The following is a 17,673-nucleotide window of genomic DNA, read 5'->3' on the forward strand; positions in this document are numbered from 1 at the left end:
TGAATAAAACAAGTAAAAGGATGCTGCAGTATTTCCGTCAAGAGCTGTGATATAGAGTGGTGGTACTAGCTTGTACCAGAGTGTACTAGAGTGGTGGTGTTAGAAATCTGAAGAATTTGAAAGACTTAATGGGGGTAAAATTGGCCAGGTCTTGGTGACAGGCAGAGTTGATATCAAAGAAGAATTCGAAGTTTCACTCTTGCATGATTGGAGAAATAAACACGAGGAGAAACAAGCTTTCATGGTAGGGGCAGGAGTGCTAGTGAAACCCTCTTGGGTTTTGATGTAAAGTAGACCTGAAAATATCAGGCTATCTAGGAGAGTTTGCATTTTTGGCTTGTGTCTTCTATTTCAAAAACAGTATAGGAAATGTTAAAGTTTATGTGTATTTTACCAGAATAAAAAATACCTGCTGTGTACATTCTGGAAAATGCACATAATCCAGAAGAGTGAACTCCTATAATCTAACCCATAGATGGTGCCTATAAATAAACCTTGATGTGTGTGTTTTCCATAATACTATTAAACATTGTTTTAATGAAGACAAACCATTTAACAATGTTTATCAAGTGTTTATTGAGCACCTGTGCCAGACACTGTTCTTCACGTTGAGGATGTATGAGAGAGTACGCCAAGTTCAGTGGTCTCCTCAAGCTTATTTTACTTGACAATGGAGAAGAGTAGTTGTAAATGCTGGGCATATCATTAAAATAAGATGATGGTAAAAGCAACTGAGTGGCACCTTTAGAGGTGTTCCCCAGTCACCCATTCTGGAGTTAACATGGAACATAGGAGCTCTCCAGCCAGAAGGACCAGCTAATTGGAAAATTAGAAAAATTTGGAGGGTAATGAGAAGAGGCTGGCAGAGGTGGAGCTGGGTCAACGATGGAAGGCAAAATGGTAAGAGGTGGGGTAGAGGGGATATAGGAACTAGACCATGTAATCTAAGCCAGAGTAAGGAGGGTTTTTTTTTTCCTAATTGTAATAGGAAGCCATTAAAGAAAATTAAGCATGAGAGTGTTATAATAATGCTATGTAGAGGATAGATGGTTAGGAGGACAAGCATGGAAGCAGGAAAACTAGGACACTGGTGTAGGGGTTCAAGACTGTATTACATCTGAGGGAGGGAAATAGATGGAATTTATTTTTTGGCAGCTGAATTGAGGCGTCTTGAATTGAGAATGACTCAAGTTCTGAATATTTAGCAGATACAAATCAATGAAAAGCAGACACTTTAAAATAGTGTAACCAGTAAAATAGTTATCTTTATACCCATTTTCATCTCTAAAATGAATTTTAGACTATATTTGAGGATATACTATGAATCACACTGCTGGTCGCTTTACATCTGATTTCATATTTAGGCAAGCTAAGTGTACTTATCTGTTTTACAGCCAAAGAGACAGGCTCAGAAGATGTAGTCACACTAGCATGAAATTATTTGAAATACTAGGTTAGCCAAAAGTGTTGATCTGCTTTGAAGGATGAGGTATTTAATTTTAGAAAATGGATTTTAAACACCAGAAATTTAAACTTTGAATGTGCATTGCATTTTTATCCTGGCTTTACTTTAGAAAATTGTAAAATCGCAGCCTCCGCATTAGCCAGCGGAAAATTATGGATCCCTTAATCAAGAACTGCTTTTGGGAAGCACAGCGTTAAGTAATGAGGCAGAGTAGAGACTTGGAACAGAAATCAAATAGCTGTCAAAATACTGTGAGTCTCTGAGCTGAGAAAAAGAATTTTTGGTGGCTTGTCATTTTACACATTACATCTTTTAATCTGATAACCCTATTAAAGTTTTAAACTTTTGTTTTTAAAGAGGTGAAATAAAGTTTGGAGAGGTAAAAACAAGGCTGCCTGCCATATGGTGATGAGGATAATGACTTTTGGAATAGAAAACAGATATGAGAGACATTTTAATGGATGGTGACTTATCAGGAGTGACTTAGAGTGATGTGTCAAAGCAGGCACTTAAACATAAGTGAAAGAAGGGAGAAAGACTTGTATGGCAGTCAGTGAATATTTGTTAGCATCTATCATGTTCCCGGAACCTTTCTAGGTGCTGGCTAGCAATACAGCAGGTATGGCCTACCCTCAGGAAACTCGTATTTTTTGAGGGAGAGAGGCAACAAATGAAGTAATTTCAGTCCTGATTAGTCCTGGGCACAGTACAGCTCATTTATTGTAACAGTGACTCTATCAGGAGGAGTACTGTTTATTTTACAGAAGGGTTAACTCAGGCCAGTAGGGTTAGCTACTTTTCTAAGACCATGTGGCTAATAGAGGGTAGAAGTAGTAGGGAATGTAATAGAGACTGGAGATGGGGCTGTTCCTCATTGCTGAGGGTGGTAATGAAAGGCCTGTGGAGAAGTACATTTGAGATCAGAAATGAGGAGAAGGTAGCCTTGAGAAGATCTGGAGGAAGAGCATACCAAGTAGAAGGAAGAACCAGTGCAGAGGCCCTGTGTTTGAGAGGAGCTTGGTGTATTCAAAGGCAATAAGGCCAGTGTGGCCATAACAGTAAGCAGATGATATCAAGAGGTAGGGAAGAGCTGGGGCCGGCCCAGTGGCATAGTGGTTAAGTTCGCACCCTCCACTTTGGCAGCCCGGGGTTCTTGGGTTTGGATCCCAGGTGTGGACCTACACTGCTCATCAAGCCATGCTGTGGTGGCATCCTGCATACAAAATAGAGGAAGATTGGCACAGACATTAGCTCAGGGACAATTTTCCTCACCAACAAAAAAGAGGGAAGAGCTAAATTGAGGTTGGCCTTGTAGTTTGGATTTTACTCTCACACTGGGATTGTCGGGATCTGAACAGGGAAGTGATGTGACATGAATTACTGAGGAGCCTGTCAAGAAGAGACGAGGAGGTGGTAGCTTGGATTAGGGTTGTAGCAGTGAAGATGGTGACAAACGGTCAGCTAATAAGAAATTTTGGAGCTAGAACTTAGAAGATGTGATTGTGGATTGAACTTTGAATGTGAGGGAAAGATAATATTCAAGGATGACTCCTAGGATTTCAATGCAAATTGGGTGGAAGGCAGTACTCTGTTGAGATGGAGGAGCACGAGTGGATTGTGGAGGGAAAATCACCAGTTCTTTTTTAGCCATTTTTAGTTTCATATGCCAGTTAGATGTCCAAGAAGAAATGTTAGGTGGTATGATTTCGGAATTCTGAGAGCTCAGTGCTGTGAGTGGTCAGTATAGGTCTTTGCAGCTATTGGATTAGATGAGCTCACCTGGGAAGAGAATGTACAGAAGAGGCTGTAACTGAGGCCTTAGATACTCCCAAATTTAGGATTGTAGTACAATAGAAGCATGCAAAGAAAACTGAGGGAGACAATATATGTCAAGTATTGGTGTCATGGAAAGCTCAGGGGTTGTTTTGTTTTGTTTTGTTTTGCTTTTTGAGGAAGATTAGCCCTGAGCTAACATCTGCTGCCAATCGTCCTCTTTTTGCTGGGGAAGACTGGCCCAGAGCCAACATCCATGCCCAGCTTCCTCTACTTTATATGTGGGACGCCTACCACAGCATGGCTTACTGAGCTGCGCTATGTCCGTACCCGGGATCAGAACCCGCGAACCCTGGGCTGCTGAATTGGAACGTGTGAACTTAACCGCTGCGCCACAGGGCCTGCCCAAAAGCTCAGTTTTAAGAGTTTATTTCAGAAGGAAAGAATAGGCAGTTGTGTCAACTGCTGCTGAGAGGTCAAATAAGGTAGTGAATGAATTAGGGTGGGCTAACTGCTATAGTAAATAGACCCCAAAATGTCTAATGGCTCAAACACAATAGTTTTTTTTCCACCTTCATTTAAAAAATAGGAGAGTGGTGGTGAAGAGGCCAGTGGTCTGACCCTCCCTCACTTAGTCATTTAGGGACACAGATGAGTGAAGGCTCTACCAACTTCAATGTGTGGCTTCATCTCCATTATAGCCAGCTGAAAGGGAAAAGGAACATGGAGGTTCCTGAGCAGAGATTTTTATGGGCCAGGACTGGGAATGGTACACATCCCATCTTCCATTGGCTTGAGTTCAATCACATGGCCACCCCTAACTACAATGGAGTTTGCAGAAAATAAACAAGCCATACCTACAGGGAAAAGGAACCAACTTATGTGAGTAGCTAGTAATCTGCCACTGATGGCTTTGGCAGGACGTAGGTCATAGTGACTTTTGGGAAGAACTATTTCAGTCATGTGATAATGATGAAAGCCTGAGAGACAGCTGGAGGTAAGAGATGAACAGACTTTTTTCTGTAGTGTTGCTATGAAGATGAACAGAGGAATGGAGTAGAGGCTAGAGGGAAATGGGACATCAAGACAGACTTTAGGGGACAGCCTGGTGGCGCAGCAGTTAAGTTTGCATGTTCCACTTCGGTGGCCCAGGGTTCACCAGTTTGGATCCTGGGTGCGGACCTACACACCACTTGTCAAGCCATACTGTGGCAGGAGTCCCACATATAAAGTAGAGGAAGACGGGCATGGATATTAGCTCAGGGCCAGGCTTCCTCAAAAAAAAAAAAAGAGGCATGTTACCAGTGCAACAAATATATATTATTTTTAACATTTGAGAAATGGATTTCCAGGTTCACAGTGTTATGATATATATAGGTTAGATGTGTTGATGACTGGCAGATCAAAATACAGTGTATGTTGAACTTGGCAAAATAAGTGATAGACTGTACTTTAGGTTTCCAAATGTAATTGTGTTAGTCATTTTTAAATGTAGTAATGAGGTCATTGAATCAACTACTTGGCTGAGAACAGAATTCTCTCTTCTATGGCAAGTGTCCTTGCATCAAAGAACCAGAACTCCAAAGTGAGTCAGTCCATTTTCTTAATAGAATGGTGGAATATATTCATAGCTGCATGCTCTATAATAAACTGAAAATAAAGAAGTCTGAAGATTTTATGGCCCTTCTGTTCACTTGGTGACTCAATTGAAGTGATGCCAAAAACCCATGATTAATCAGTATCTCATGGGACCTAAGTGACAGGTGTTTTTTTGGAAAGAAACTGACCTAAGCACATTGTTTTGTGACATCAAGATAGGTGGAGAATGATTGTTGCCAAGAGTCATTTAACAGAGATGATTGCTAATGTGAGGAAGAGAATTGGGCTATTCTAAGCTAAAAAAAGAAAAAGATTTCTGGGGAGGCTATTTCTTATCCTCCTGTAGTCTACTTTTTAAATTGAGATATAATTCACATACATAAAACTCACCCTTTTAAAGTGTACAATTCAGCGGTTTTTAGTATATTTACAAAGTTGTGTAACCATCACCAATATCTAATTCCAGAACGTTTTCATTACCCTAAAAAGAAACCCCATACCCATTGGTAGTCCCTCATTCCCATCTCCCCCTCAGTCCCTGGTAACCACTAATTTACTTTCTGTCTCTGTGGATTGGCCTATGCTGGACACTTTATATAAAGGGAATCATAACGTGGCTTTTTGTGTCTGGCTTCCTTCACTTAACATGTTTTCAAGATTCATCCATGTTGTAGGATGTATCAGTACTTCATTCCTTTTTATGGCTGAATAAGTTGATAGACATTTGAGTTTCACCTTCTGGTTGTTATGAATATCAATGCTACTATGAACATTTGTGTTCAGGTTTTTTGTGTGAACATAGGTTTTCATTTTTCTTGGGTATATACCTAGGAGTGGAATTTCTGATATGGTCCTTGGTCTCTTGATCTTGGTTTCTTGGCCATTTCTCAAGCTCTGTCTTGTTGCTAATCTCATGTACTCGCACAACTGTTTTCTTTAAACTTTTACAACATTTTCACTTTCTTTAGTGATTAAAATGTCAACCTCTTCTGTTGTCCCACTTGGGTAGTTCGTGTTAAGATTTTTCACAAAAAGCTCATGACTTTTCATACTGTCACCTTAAGTTTCTTTGAACTCAACTCCAATGACATTTTTCGCTAACCTTCAGCTACCCAAAGGAAAAGCCAAACTTTCTACTCTTTGATCATCATCATCATGTGCCATTTCCAAGATCTTAAATTCACAAATTGTTTTCTTTGACAGTGACTTTTTTTCCTCCTATTTCCCTCCCATTAAACTTACCCTTCATGCCTGCAATGACCTCCACTCCCTCAGTGCCTCTGTATTTTCTGTTTATTAACTAAGTTCTGTCATAATTTGTCTTCCTATCTAGCTGCAACCCATGGCAAGCCATTTCAGTGGTGCTTTCTCTATCATCCTTGATTTCTTCCAATATATATATCTCAAAAAATCTCTTATTTAAGAAAAATTTTTATTGAGGTAACATTGGTCTATAACATTATATAAATCATCCTTGATTTCTTAACTCCTTTATTTAATCTCCTTGCACTACAATTCTCTAAGAGGTAGCTTACATATCATCTATCTTCTCCATTCTTGCCCCTGGGGATGCCAAGTCCTATGAAACAAGTCGGCTGGTTTCCCTGTAAATTCATGATGTCCAGGCTCAAGTGAGCATGTTTTATTATTTTGTATTCCTTTCATATCAAAATGACTTGATTCATACTACCTATTTCAAAGAATTTCTGCTTTCAAATCCTTGAGCCTCAATCTCACCATTATCTTTTTCTGAAAAAAATGAAGTTATTTTTCTGAGACGATCTAGGCCAGCTGATGTGTCTGTCCTACACTTTTCTCAGTTTTTCCTCTTTTCTCTAAACCTCTTCAAGGGTAAACCCTTCTCATACTTTATTACCTTCACTACCTGTTCTTGATTTTTCATTAATTATTCCTTTTCTTGCCTCTTTAAAGCCTCTCTCTCTGTTGTTTTTCTCTACAAAGATTTCTCTGCTTAAAAAGAGAAAATAGGAGCTGCCTGGTGGTGCAGCGGTTAAGTTCACACTTTCTGCTTCAGTGGCCCACGGTTCGCTGGTTTGGATCCCGGGCGCAGACCTACACACTACTTGTTAAGCCATGCTGTGGCAGGCATCCCACATATAAAGTAGAGGAAGATGGGCACAGACATTAGCTCAGGGCCAGTCTTCCTCAGCAAAAAGGGGAGGATTGGTGGCAGATGTTAGCTCAGGGCTAATCTTCCTAAAAAAGAAAAGAAACAGTAACTCAATCCTGCTTCTACCTAATGCTACCTCCTCTTCAGCAAACATGTAATGGCTTTACCCAGGATACGTAATTCTTGAACACCTTATGTATCCTTTACAGTTGGCTTTCAAACTCAATTCTTTTTGAAATTGTTTTCTCAAGCATTACCTGTTCACCACATCTAGTATATTTATTCTTTATCCTTTTGGTTCCCTGTGGGATATAAACAGGTTATTTAAGCTTCAGGGCCTCTTGCTTAAAGTGGCCTTTAAAATGTTTATGTTTGAATATTTTCGTAAAGTTGCAAAAGTAAAATATTTTTGCATTCTTGTTCTCAAGCTTCAGGCCCAACAAACCTGGATTTGTCACTTTACACTGTAGTCCTCCTTATCTGGTTTCACTTTACACAGTTTCAGTTACCTGCAGTCAACTGTGGTCCGAAAATATTAATTGGCAAATTCCAGAAATAAACAGTTCATAAATTTTAAGTTGTGCAGCCATTCTGAGTAGCATGATGAAATCTCGGGCCACCGTCCTCAGTCCTGCCTGGGATGTGAATCATCCCTTTGTCCAGCGTATCCACATTGTATACGATAACTGCCAGTTAGTCACTTAGTAGCCATCTCGGTTATCAGATCAACTGTCTCAATATCACGGTGTTGTGTTCAAGTAACCCTTATTTTACTTAATAATGGCCCCAAGTGTCAGAGTAGTAATGCTGGCAATTCAGAGATGCCAAAGACAACCTGTAAAGTGCTTCCTTTAAGTGAAAAGGTGAAAGTTCTTGACCTAATAAGGAAAGAAAAAAAAATCATATGCGGAGGTTGCTAAGAACAAATCTATCCGTGAATTTGTGAAGAAGGAAAAAGAAATTTTTTGCTAGTTTTGCTATTGCACCTCAAATCTGTTATGTATAGGAAAAAACATAGTATATGTAGGGTTTGGTACTATCTGTGGTTTCAGGCATCCACTGGGGGTCTTGGGACACATCCCCTATGGATAAGGGGGGACTACTGTAAAAGGGGAGCTGCCCCTCCTATAAAAGTAGTTTATTACATTCTTTTCTAGCCTATAGAGGTAACAAAGCAGGGCTGGGCTCCCTCCAACTCGGTCACAGCTAAGCATAGAGCTAATTGCCACATTAAGAGTTACATCTTGGATTGACCAAAGAATTATATTCTTTCTATACCCAAGTCCCAGGTCTGGTCCTCATCACTACAGGTTCAGGGACTAGATTTTAAGCAGTTTTGACCAAGGTGGTCAAGCACTGGAAGATTAATTCATGCTAACAAAACTCACAAAAGATTATTTATAAACCAGAATATTTATTTCTTAGTATACAAGAAGGAAATAATACCTTAATATTGCCTGTGGGTATAAATATCTGCTATCCAGGACACTCTCCTAACTGGATCAAGGTATTATAGAGACCAAATACGATTATAAAACTTCGTTTTCATATTTAATGTGAAGATAACTGAGTGCTTAAGGCCTCCTCACGGCTGAGGTATGGCCTAAACCCCAAATTCCTTGATAATGAGGAAAGCCCTCTTTCTTGTGTGACTTCAGCAATGTGCATGATTCTGATCTACCAGTCTTACCTGGTCATGGATGGAGTTGTCTGTGCCTTAAACGTCGCACCCCACCAGCTGCACCCTACTTGGCTACCAGAAGCCAATATTGTGCATCTCTTCTAGTCCCCCAACCGTCCTTGCTCTTTTCCTTACTTCATTCATGTCCTCTCTTCTCCTTCCGTTACCTCCACTCAAAACGTTTCCCTCACTTTCAGTGCCCAGGCTGTCCACCTCCTTTCTAACGTCAGTTCTGTCATTTACCTACTTTCACCTTGCCTCGCCTACTAGTCATCACCTCCTGGACTGTCATCTCCTACCTGGGGCAGACTAGAGCCACCGCCCAGACCGGAAAGGAAGCGCGGAACCGCGGTCGGGCCCGGACCTTCCCCGGGGAGGGCGCCCGGGCGTCGCTCCCCGCCCCAGCAGGGGAAGTTGGGAGGAGCGCTGCGTCCCGTTCTTTGCATGGCCTCCCCCTTTTATTTTCTCCCAATCCTACAAAAGCACCAAGGCTTTTACCCTCTCCGTGAGCACCATCATCCCCTTTTGCCCTCCGTTGCGAAGAGAGATCTCTCAACCGAGGCAGAAAGGTACCCCATCACTTGAGAAAGTAGGCGAGCGTGAACGCCGGCGTCTGCGCATCCGTGAACACTACCTGAGCCGAGCCCCAGATGCAGGGGCAGGGTGGTGAGCGCTAAGCCAATCATAGCTCTTGACAACAGGGCTCAGCCAATCAGAACACGGCAGGCTTGGCGCACTTGGCGTGGCCCGGGCGGGGGAGGACCCGCCCCCTTGCAGCTGGGAGGCCAACGCCTTCGCCCAGGGCTGGCTGGAGCCGAGCAGGTGCCCCGACTCCCGGGACCGAGCACCTTCCGAGGCGGGGGGCGGTGCCCTCCTACTCCGGCTAATTTCTCTACAGGCCTTGGCCTTAACAGGTGTTGGTGCCTGCCGTGGACGCATTCTGACCTGGGCCATCTCTCTCTCTGGAGACTTTGTGCCTATGGTTGGGGAGCGAGTGAGGTCGTTGCCTTGACGACGACAGCATGCCCCGTGGTCCTCCTGAGCGTGAGCTTGCGGGGGGCCGAGGCCAGTCTGCCTCCCTGCCTGCTTTACCCAGGACCCGTGACCGTGTCTGCAGAAGAAATCGGAAGCGCGCTGGAACTGCCAGTTTGCTAGCCAGCGTATTTTAGACCTGCGAGCGAGATGCATTTCACCTCAAATTTGTTTCCAAGTTGAAAACCTTTGGGTCTTTCCACGCGAAAGGATTTTAAAGAAACAGTAAGTGTAACGCTTTTAAAAGCTTCTATTATCTCATTCTTTTATCTATTCTACATTTCAGCCTGTCTTTATCAAAATAAAAAATTAGTATTATTTTTATTATCTAAATTGTTGGTATTAGAACAGTATGCTTACATGGCACACGTCCAGACATACCGCATTGCCAGTTGGCCAGCCTTCTTTTTAGTTTGTGTTATCCTTACATTCAGGAGTAGAAGGCATGAAAAGTTATAGTTTATGAGTAACTGTTTCAGGAAACCAGAGGCTTTTTAAGCTGTGATACTTAAAGGTATTTGTGGGCAGGGCCACTTGAAAAAGCAGGTGTGTTCAATGTGCTGCGACCTAATGTGAAGCTGGTATGCAGAATTAACTTGGAGTAGTCAACTTGCATAAGTGTTAGCTTGTGATATGCTTCAGAGTGTCTTAAACATGCTTAAGGTAGTTTTAATTTGGTTCACTTTGCATTTTCAAATAGTGAGGACACCATTTGCAAAATGTTTTAAAATGATCCAGGTTATAGATTCCAACTATTTTTGGCCTTGGCATAGTAAACCTAAGGTCTACTCCTTGATAAAATATGCTGTCTTAATGGAAGGAAAAAAAATTAAGGAAAGGAGAGAGAGAATTACACCGAAAACTTTTTTCAAGCACACACTTTATTTAAAAATAGTTAATAGATGTTAAGTGAAAGGTGAAATGTCAAATGTATGGAAAATTAGTGTCGAGGACACTGCTCTATGAACAGTTTATAGTAGAACCCACCATCACAGCTGGTAGTAAAATAATGAAATAATTGGACTTGGTGTTGACTGAGATTTATTTTCATTCCCCCCCCCCCACAAAGATCAGTCTTCTGGTTTTCAAAGTATATCTATGTTAAAAAAAAAGTATAAATAAAACTGTAAATTATTAAATGTAAACTGCTGAAATTGTATACGTTGAATTATCACAGTTTGCTAGAACAAAGAGGATATTTCTTTTGTCTTTGTCATCAGTGTACCAATAGGGAAGCAAGTAAAACATCACAATTCGCAATCTGGATAAATTAATTTTCAGTTGCCGTATGTACACAATTAATGTAACAGGCGAGGATTTTTTTTTCTCTTTCCAAGTTTTATGAATGAGTGTTTTTATGTTGTCAAGTTAAAAAAAATTCAACCCTAAATCATCATTTGAATATATAGTTACCAAAAGACTATTTTTCTCCCAAAATGTTTAGAATCATATTGGGATTAAGAGCAATATTTTTTAATCTTTGCTCTGGAATTTAATTTCAAAATCAGATTTAAAAAATAAATTTAACTTTGAAGTTGTAGCTTATTAACTTTTATATTTCATGACAATCAAACCTTATGAATTAAAATCTATCTGTACTTGGACTGAAAAGTTTTTTTCTGTACCAAAATGCATAGTGGAATGATTGCTGGACCTTCATCAATCATTAGTAAAGTAAAGAAGATTTTATTAAGATTGTCTTTATCCAGAAAATGTCATATAATGGGATATAAAATCATTCTAAACACAAAATTCAATGATCGTACTTATAGTGAGTAATCATTAAATAAAAGGAATTTTGAAATACTGTATTTGGTACTACTAATAATTAATTTTAAAACATCTGCTTATACACTGTGATTTCATAGTTGTTACTTTGTAAGTTCAATATAGGAATTTAATTACTATAGTAAGAAAAGTAAAGAAATACAGTTTATCAAGGTTTCTTAGTGTTAACTTGGTAAGTGATCGTTTTGTGAACAAATATTTTTCCCAAGTGAGTAGAAAGTGCATAAAGATTTTCAGCTTTGATCTTTTAAATCTGATGTAAAAAAATAAATTTATTCTTCACTAAAACGAAATTCACTTGTGCCTTTTTCACCTTTGAACGAAAAGGAATTGTGTTTTTCTAAAGTGAGCTGTAGTTGTTTTGCATGATTTTTCAAGTATTGCTTTATCTTAATTAAAAATATATTAAATATCATTAATGTGACATTTAGTAATTTAAATTCAAAGTTAATGGCTTCAACTGCATTTGCCTGTCTATTAAGAATGTATGTGAATATTTTGAAAACATAGCTTAGATGTGAAAACAATAAGGAATTGTGAGTCAGTTCAGGACAGCCATCGACACAGGGACTGCTCTAATATGGAAAACAAGTGAGGAAGAATTAATTTGCTGGGAGGGTAGAGGGAATGAATATACTCAACTTTATTAACTCTGTGTTTGGGTTTCCACAGCAAGAAAATTTCCTACTGGTTTTGAATTAAAATGGAAAAATATGAGAACCTGGGATTGGTTGGAGAAGGGAGCTACGGAATGGTGATGAAGTGTAGGAATAAAGATAGTGGAAGAATTGTGGCCATCAAGAAGTTCTTAGAAAGTGATGATGACAAAATGGTTAAAAAAATTGCTATGCGAGAAATCAAGTTACTAAAGGTGGGTGAATACACATATTGAGTTGAAAGAAAATGAGTTGTTTCTTGATCAAGATTACATTTTTAGAAAAAAAATTAGTTTTTATATTTGTTTTATTTCCATAATAAGGTTTAAAATGTAAATTTCTTCTTTTCTGGCAATAAACAAATAAAATGATTACATATGCATATTCATTTATCTTATGAATATAAACATTTTAAAAGTATTTGTTGCTTCTCCTGTATCTATCTGCCTATCTGTCTACCTGCCCATCTGTGTATCTATCTATCTGTCTGTCTGTTATCTGTGTTGGGGGTCCCAAAGACCACCCCCAGGTTTGATGATTCACCAGGAGGACTCCCAGCAATCAGCATATAGTTGTACTTGTGGCTATGATTTATTACAGTGAGAGGATGTATAGCAAAATCAGCAGAGGGAAAAGGCACATAGAGCACATTGCAGAGGAAACCTGTCACAAGCTTCCAAGAATCCTCTTCCAGTGGAGTCATGCAGGATGCACTTATTTCCTCCAGCAATGAGTTTGTGACAACACATGTGAAGTATTTTCTACCAAGGAAATTCCTTGGAAATTCAGTGCCTAGCTTTGTTATTGAGGGCTGGTCATGTAGGTAGCCTCTAGCAGGCTTTTACCAAAATTCCAGACTCCCAGAAGAAATACAGGTATTTGGCATAAATAATATTATTTGCACAGTCAGCCACTTGATCAGTTCTGGAATTGAAGGGAACCCTCCTGAAATCCAAGTTCCCAGGTCAGAGCCAACAGATTACTTTGCAGGTAAAATAGCAGTCTCAGGCCTGCTATGTTAACTCTCTTTCTTTAATCAATCTCACCAGAGGTTTATCAATTTTATTTATTTTTAGAAAGAACCAACTTTTGGCTTTGTTGATCTTCTTTATTGTATATTTCTTTTCTATTTCATTGATTTTTGTTCTTTAGTATTACATTCTTTCTACTTATTTAGGGTTGATTTATTTTGCAGCTCTTTTCCCTAACCTGTTGAGATAGATGCTTACTTCTTAATTTCCAGCCTTTTTTTTTTTCCCCTCATATATGCATTTAAGGCTGAAAATTTCCTTTTAAGAAAAGCTTGGTATGTATCCCAGATTTTTTTTTTTTTTTTTGGTGAGGAAGATTGGCCCTGAGCTAACATCTGTTGCCAATCTTCCTCTTTTTGCATGAGGAAGATTGTTGCTGAGGTAGCATCTGTGCCAGTCTTCCTCTATTTTGTATGTGGGATGCTGCCACAGCATGACTTGATGAATGATGTATAGGTCTGTGCCTGGGATCCGAACCCATGAACCCTGGGCCAGCAAAGTGGAGTGCATGAACTTAACCAGTATGCCACTGGGTGGGCCTGTGAATCCCAGAAATTTTGATTAGCGGTTCAAAATACTTTCTCATTTCTCTTAATTTCCAAACATGGGGGAATTTTCTAGGTTTCCCTCCTTTGGTTATTTACTTTTGGCACAATTGCCCTATGATCTGAGTTTACACTATGTAAGATTTTAATCCTTTGAAATTCTTGAAATTTGCTTTGTGGTTCAGAATATGTCAACAACAACAACAACAAAATTCCTTGTGTGCTTGAAAAGTATTCCATTAAGTCAGGTTTGTTGATTTTGTTATTTGGATGTTCTAAATCTTCTAAATTCTGACTGATTTTTTTTTGTATGCTTGTTCTATCCAGTACTGAGAAGAAATATGTTAAAGTCTTCCTCTGTGGTTAGTGATTTGTCTGTTTTTCATTGTAGTTCAGTTAATGTTTAACTTTATAAACAGGAAGGCCATTTAGTATATCAAATTTAGAATTATTATATCAATGTTGAATCAAATCTTTTATCGTCATGAAATAACTCTTTTTATTATAGTGGATGTTTTGTCTTAAAGTATGTTTTGTCTGAAACTAATGAGGCTACACTAGTTTAATTTTGTTAGTGTTTGCATTGTATATCTTTTTCCACCTTTTTACTTTCAATTTTTCACAATCCTTGTTTAGATATGTCTCTTGTGAACATTGTATAGTTACATTTTGTTTTGTACCCTGCTTTACGATCTCTGCCTTTTAATTAGAACATTTAGTCTATTTACGTGTAATGTAATTTCTGATATATTTGGGTATAAATCTACCATCTTAATATGTGCTGTATGTCTTACTAGTTCTGTATTTCTTTTCCTTTTCTTTCTTTGGATTGATTACACTTATCATCCCTCTAATAATTTGAAAATTATACATTGTGTTTCTATCTTTTTAGTGGTTACCCGAGACATTTGTTAAAGTCCAACATTATCCAATACTTTTATCCTTCTTCCAGACAATATAAAAAACTTCACAATACTTATCTCTAGTTATTCCCTTCCATCTTATCTGCTGACATTGTCATATATTAATCCTTACAAATATTTTTAAACACCACAAGATGTAATTATTGTTCAATGTTCATTTAGGTTTATGTTTAGCACTTTCTTTGTTCTTCCTGCTTTTCTGCATCTCAGATCATTTATCAGGATCTCTTCTCTTCTTCCTGAAATATATTATTTAGGTTTCCTTTTGTGAGGGTCTACTGTAGACAAAACATTTCAATTTTAGTTTGTGTGAAAATGCCTTTATTTTGCTATCATTCCTGAAAGATATTTTTGCTGTAAATGGAATTTTAAGTTGGCAGTTATTTTTTTCAACAATGTGAAGATAGCATTGTTTTGTCCTCTAGCTTCCATTGAGGCTCTTGAGAAGTCAGGTGTCAGTCCAATTGCTGCTCTTTTCTAAGTTTACTTTTTATGTCTGGATTTCTTTTTCTCTCAACTTTTTGTTGACATAGGATATACATGGAAAAAAGTTTATTATCATAAGGATACATCTTTATGGATTTTAAAAAACTGAACAACCCCATGTAACCATCCTGTAAGTCAAGAAAGAACACATTAAAATCACCTCAGAAGCCGCCTTATCCCTTCTCCAGTCACTACTGCTTTCCTTCTCCACCCAGGTCACAACTCTCCTGATTCCAAACAGCATAAGTTAGTTTTGTTTTCTGGCCACTTAAATTTTTCTCTTTGATTTGTTTTCTTGCACTTTCACTATGATGTGTCTAGTGTGGATATCTTTTAATTTATCTTGCTTCATTGGGTCTTCGTGAATCTATGATTTCTATTATTAATGCTGGAAAATTCTCACTTATTATTTCTTCAAATATTATTTCAACTCATTCCCTTTCTCCTCTGTTTTTGGCCAGTTAACATATACTAAATCTTCTCACTGAATCCTCTGTCTCCCCCCTGTTTTTCTTTCCATCTATTTGTCTCTCTGTGCACTGTTCTGAATAGTTTATTCTGACCCATCATTTAGTTCACTAATTTTCTCCTCCGTATGTCATTAATCTCCATCACTGAGTTGTTAATTTTGGGTGTTGTATTTTTAAATGATTTCTTATTATGAAATATAGCCCACATATAGACAGTGCAAAAAAACTGTAATTATAGCTCAATGAGTTATTGGAAAGCAAGCATTCATGGAACCACATCCAGGTCAAGAAATAAAACATTGCCAACAACCCCTTTCTTGCACCGTCCCAGTCACTAACTCTTCCCGCTCCTTCAAGGTAAATGCTATTACTTGCATGTTAATCATTGCCTTGAATTTTTTTTACGTTTACCAAATAAACATGCATTCCTGAGCACTATAGTTTGGTTTTATCTATTATTTTCTTAAAAAAGCTTTCTTCCACTCTCTTAATGTTATCTTTTAGTAAACAGAAGTTGCTTATGTCAGTGTAGTTTAATTTTCCATCTTTCCTTTTATGGTTGATGCCATTTATATCTGGCTTAAAAAGGTTTTCCCTATCTAGAGATTAAGATATTCTTCTATATGATCGTCTTTTTAATTGCTGCATTTTATTTCATTGTATGGCTATACCTTAATTTGTTTAACCAGTAATGTATTTGGAAAGTGCTTTATGTTCAATCTGGAATCTTTTATTTTAATAGGTGAGTTTAGCCATTTGTGGTTGTGATGGAACAGATAAGTTTGGTCTTAGTTTTCATTTTTTTCCCCTCTAGAGTCAGCATGGCTTAGTGGTTAAGAATAAGAAATCTAAATATTTCACATATAAATCAGGTACAGGTCTGAGTGTTTTTATAGGGTAGGGGTTATGGACATGAAGGAGGAACTGAACAAAAATGAACTGTTTTCGGGAAAACACAGAGGCCACAATTCCTGGGTTCTAATCTTGCCTCTATCATTTATTTCTCTGTGAGCTTGGACAAGTTACTTAACCTCTCTGTGCTTTAGTTTCCTCATCTATAAAACAGGATAATAATTGTACCTATTTTTTGTAGAATTTTTGTGCTTAGAATAGTGCCTGGAACACAGTAAGCATTATGTAAGTATTAGTTATTATTATGTATAATATTATGTTATTTTATTACTTCTTTAAAAATATCTTTCTGTGTAGTCTCTGAATTCTTTTTAAAATATTGGATATGTTTCCTATGGTAATTTGGAAAGGTTTTATTTTATACTATTTATTACCTTTATAACTATAACATTATATAATATACTTAATCCTTTATAAATTGTTATATTTCTATTTCCTTCTCTCTCCCACTACCCACCACCTGATTTTAGAAGATATCTTATTTGTGTTAGTGTTTACATTAAATCTGTAAATATAATTAGACCTTGTAATTTAAAATTTCATGTCAAAATATAATTTTAACCCATTGACAAGAAATCAGCATACATATACTCTTATCTTGTTTGCAGCTTCTCTTTTTTCTCCTCAATCTGTCAGTAATGTCATTTGTGCATTGTTGGGTTTTTAGTATCCTATTTTAATTTCCTATTTCTATTTTGTAACCATCATGCCCACATTTGTGCTATAAGACTTAGTTCTGCACTAATAGATTCCTTGCTCATGTTCAAAATTTTTTCTCTGTTGTCTTTTACTTGAATGACAATTTCTTTGGGTGTAAAGTTCCTGGATCCTTGAGGATTTTGATGGCTATATGCCGGTGCTTTCTTTCCCTTTAAAGGTGAGAACATTTTCTGGTGAATATTCATCTGCTATTTGCATTTCCTTATCCTTTCTACCTCTTTTCTTATAGTATCTTTGAATCCTGGATTGGTTCCTTTTTTATTGTTTGTTATCTTGTAACAAAGTGAACCCTTCCTGGACCAGCTATTTGTGGGAGGTTCATCTGAGGGAGAAGTCGTGATCTTGTTGCAGGCTAGTAGGAGTCCACCATGGTTCAAGTGATGCTCCTTACAACACAGACCTGAGTGTGGGATTGACTTCTGTTATCCTAGTTTCTCTGAAACTTGTATTTGCAGGTCTGT

General features: G+C 38.0%; 1 protein-coding gene across 1 annotated transcript in view; it reads left to right on the plus strand.

Annotated features, from left to right (window-relative positions):
• Positions 1 to 9,052: 9,052 nt before the first annotated feature.
• The window catches only part of CDKL2 (cyclin dependent kinase like 2), a 31,275-nt gene continuing 22,654 nt past the window's right edge, over positions 9,053 to 17,673 (plus strand). Inside the window, exons 1-2 of the mRNA XM_023637955.2 lie at positions 9,053 to 9,906; positions 12,142 to 12,340. Coding sequence (XP_023493723.2) covers positions 12,173 to 12,340 — 168 coding nt within the window. The 5' untranslated portion in view covers positions 9,053 to 9,906; positions 12,142 to 12,172. The remainder of the gene's footprint in view (positions 9,907 to 12,141; positions 12,341 to 17,673) is intronic.

This window comes from Equus caballus, chromosome 3, assembly GCF_041296265.1.
Source record: "Equus caballus isolate H_3958 breed thoroughbred chromosome 3, TB-T2T, whole genome shotgun sequence".
In the NCBI taxonomy this organism is placed as follows: Eukaryota; Metazoa; Chordata; class Mammalia; order Perissodactyla; family Equidae; genus Equus; species Equus caballus.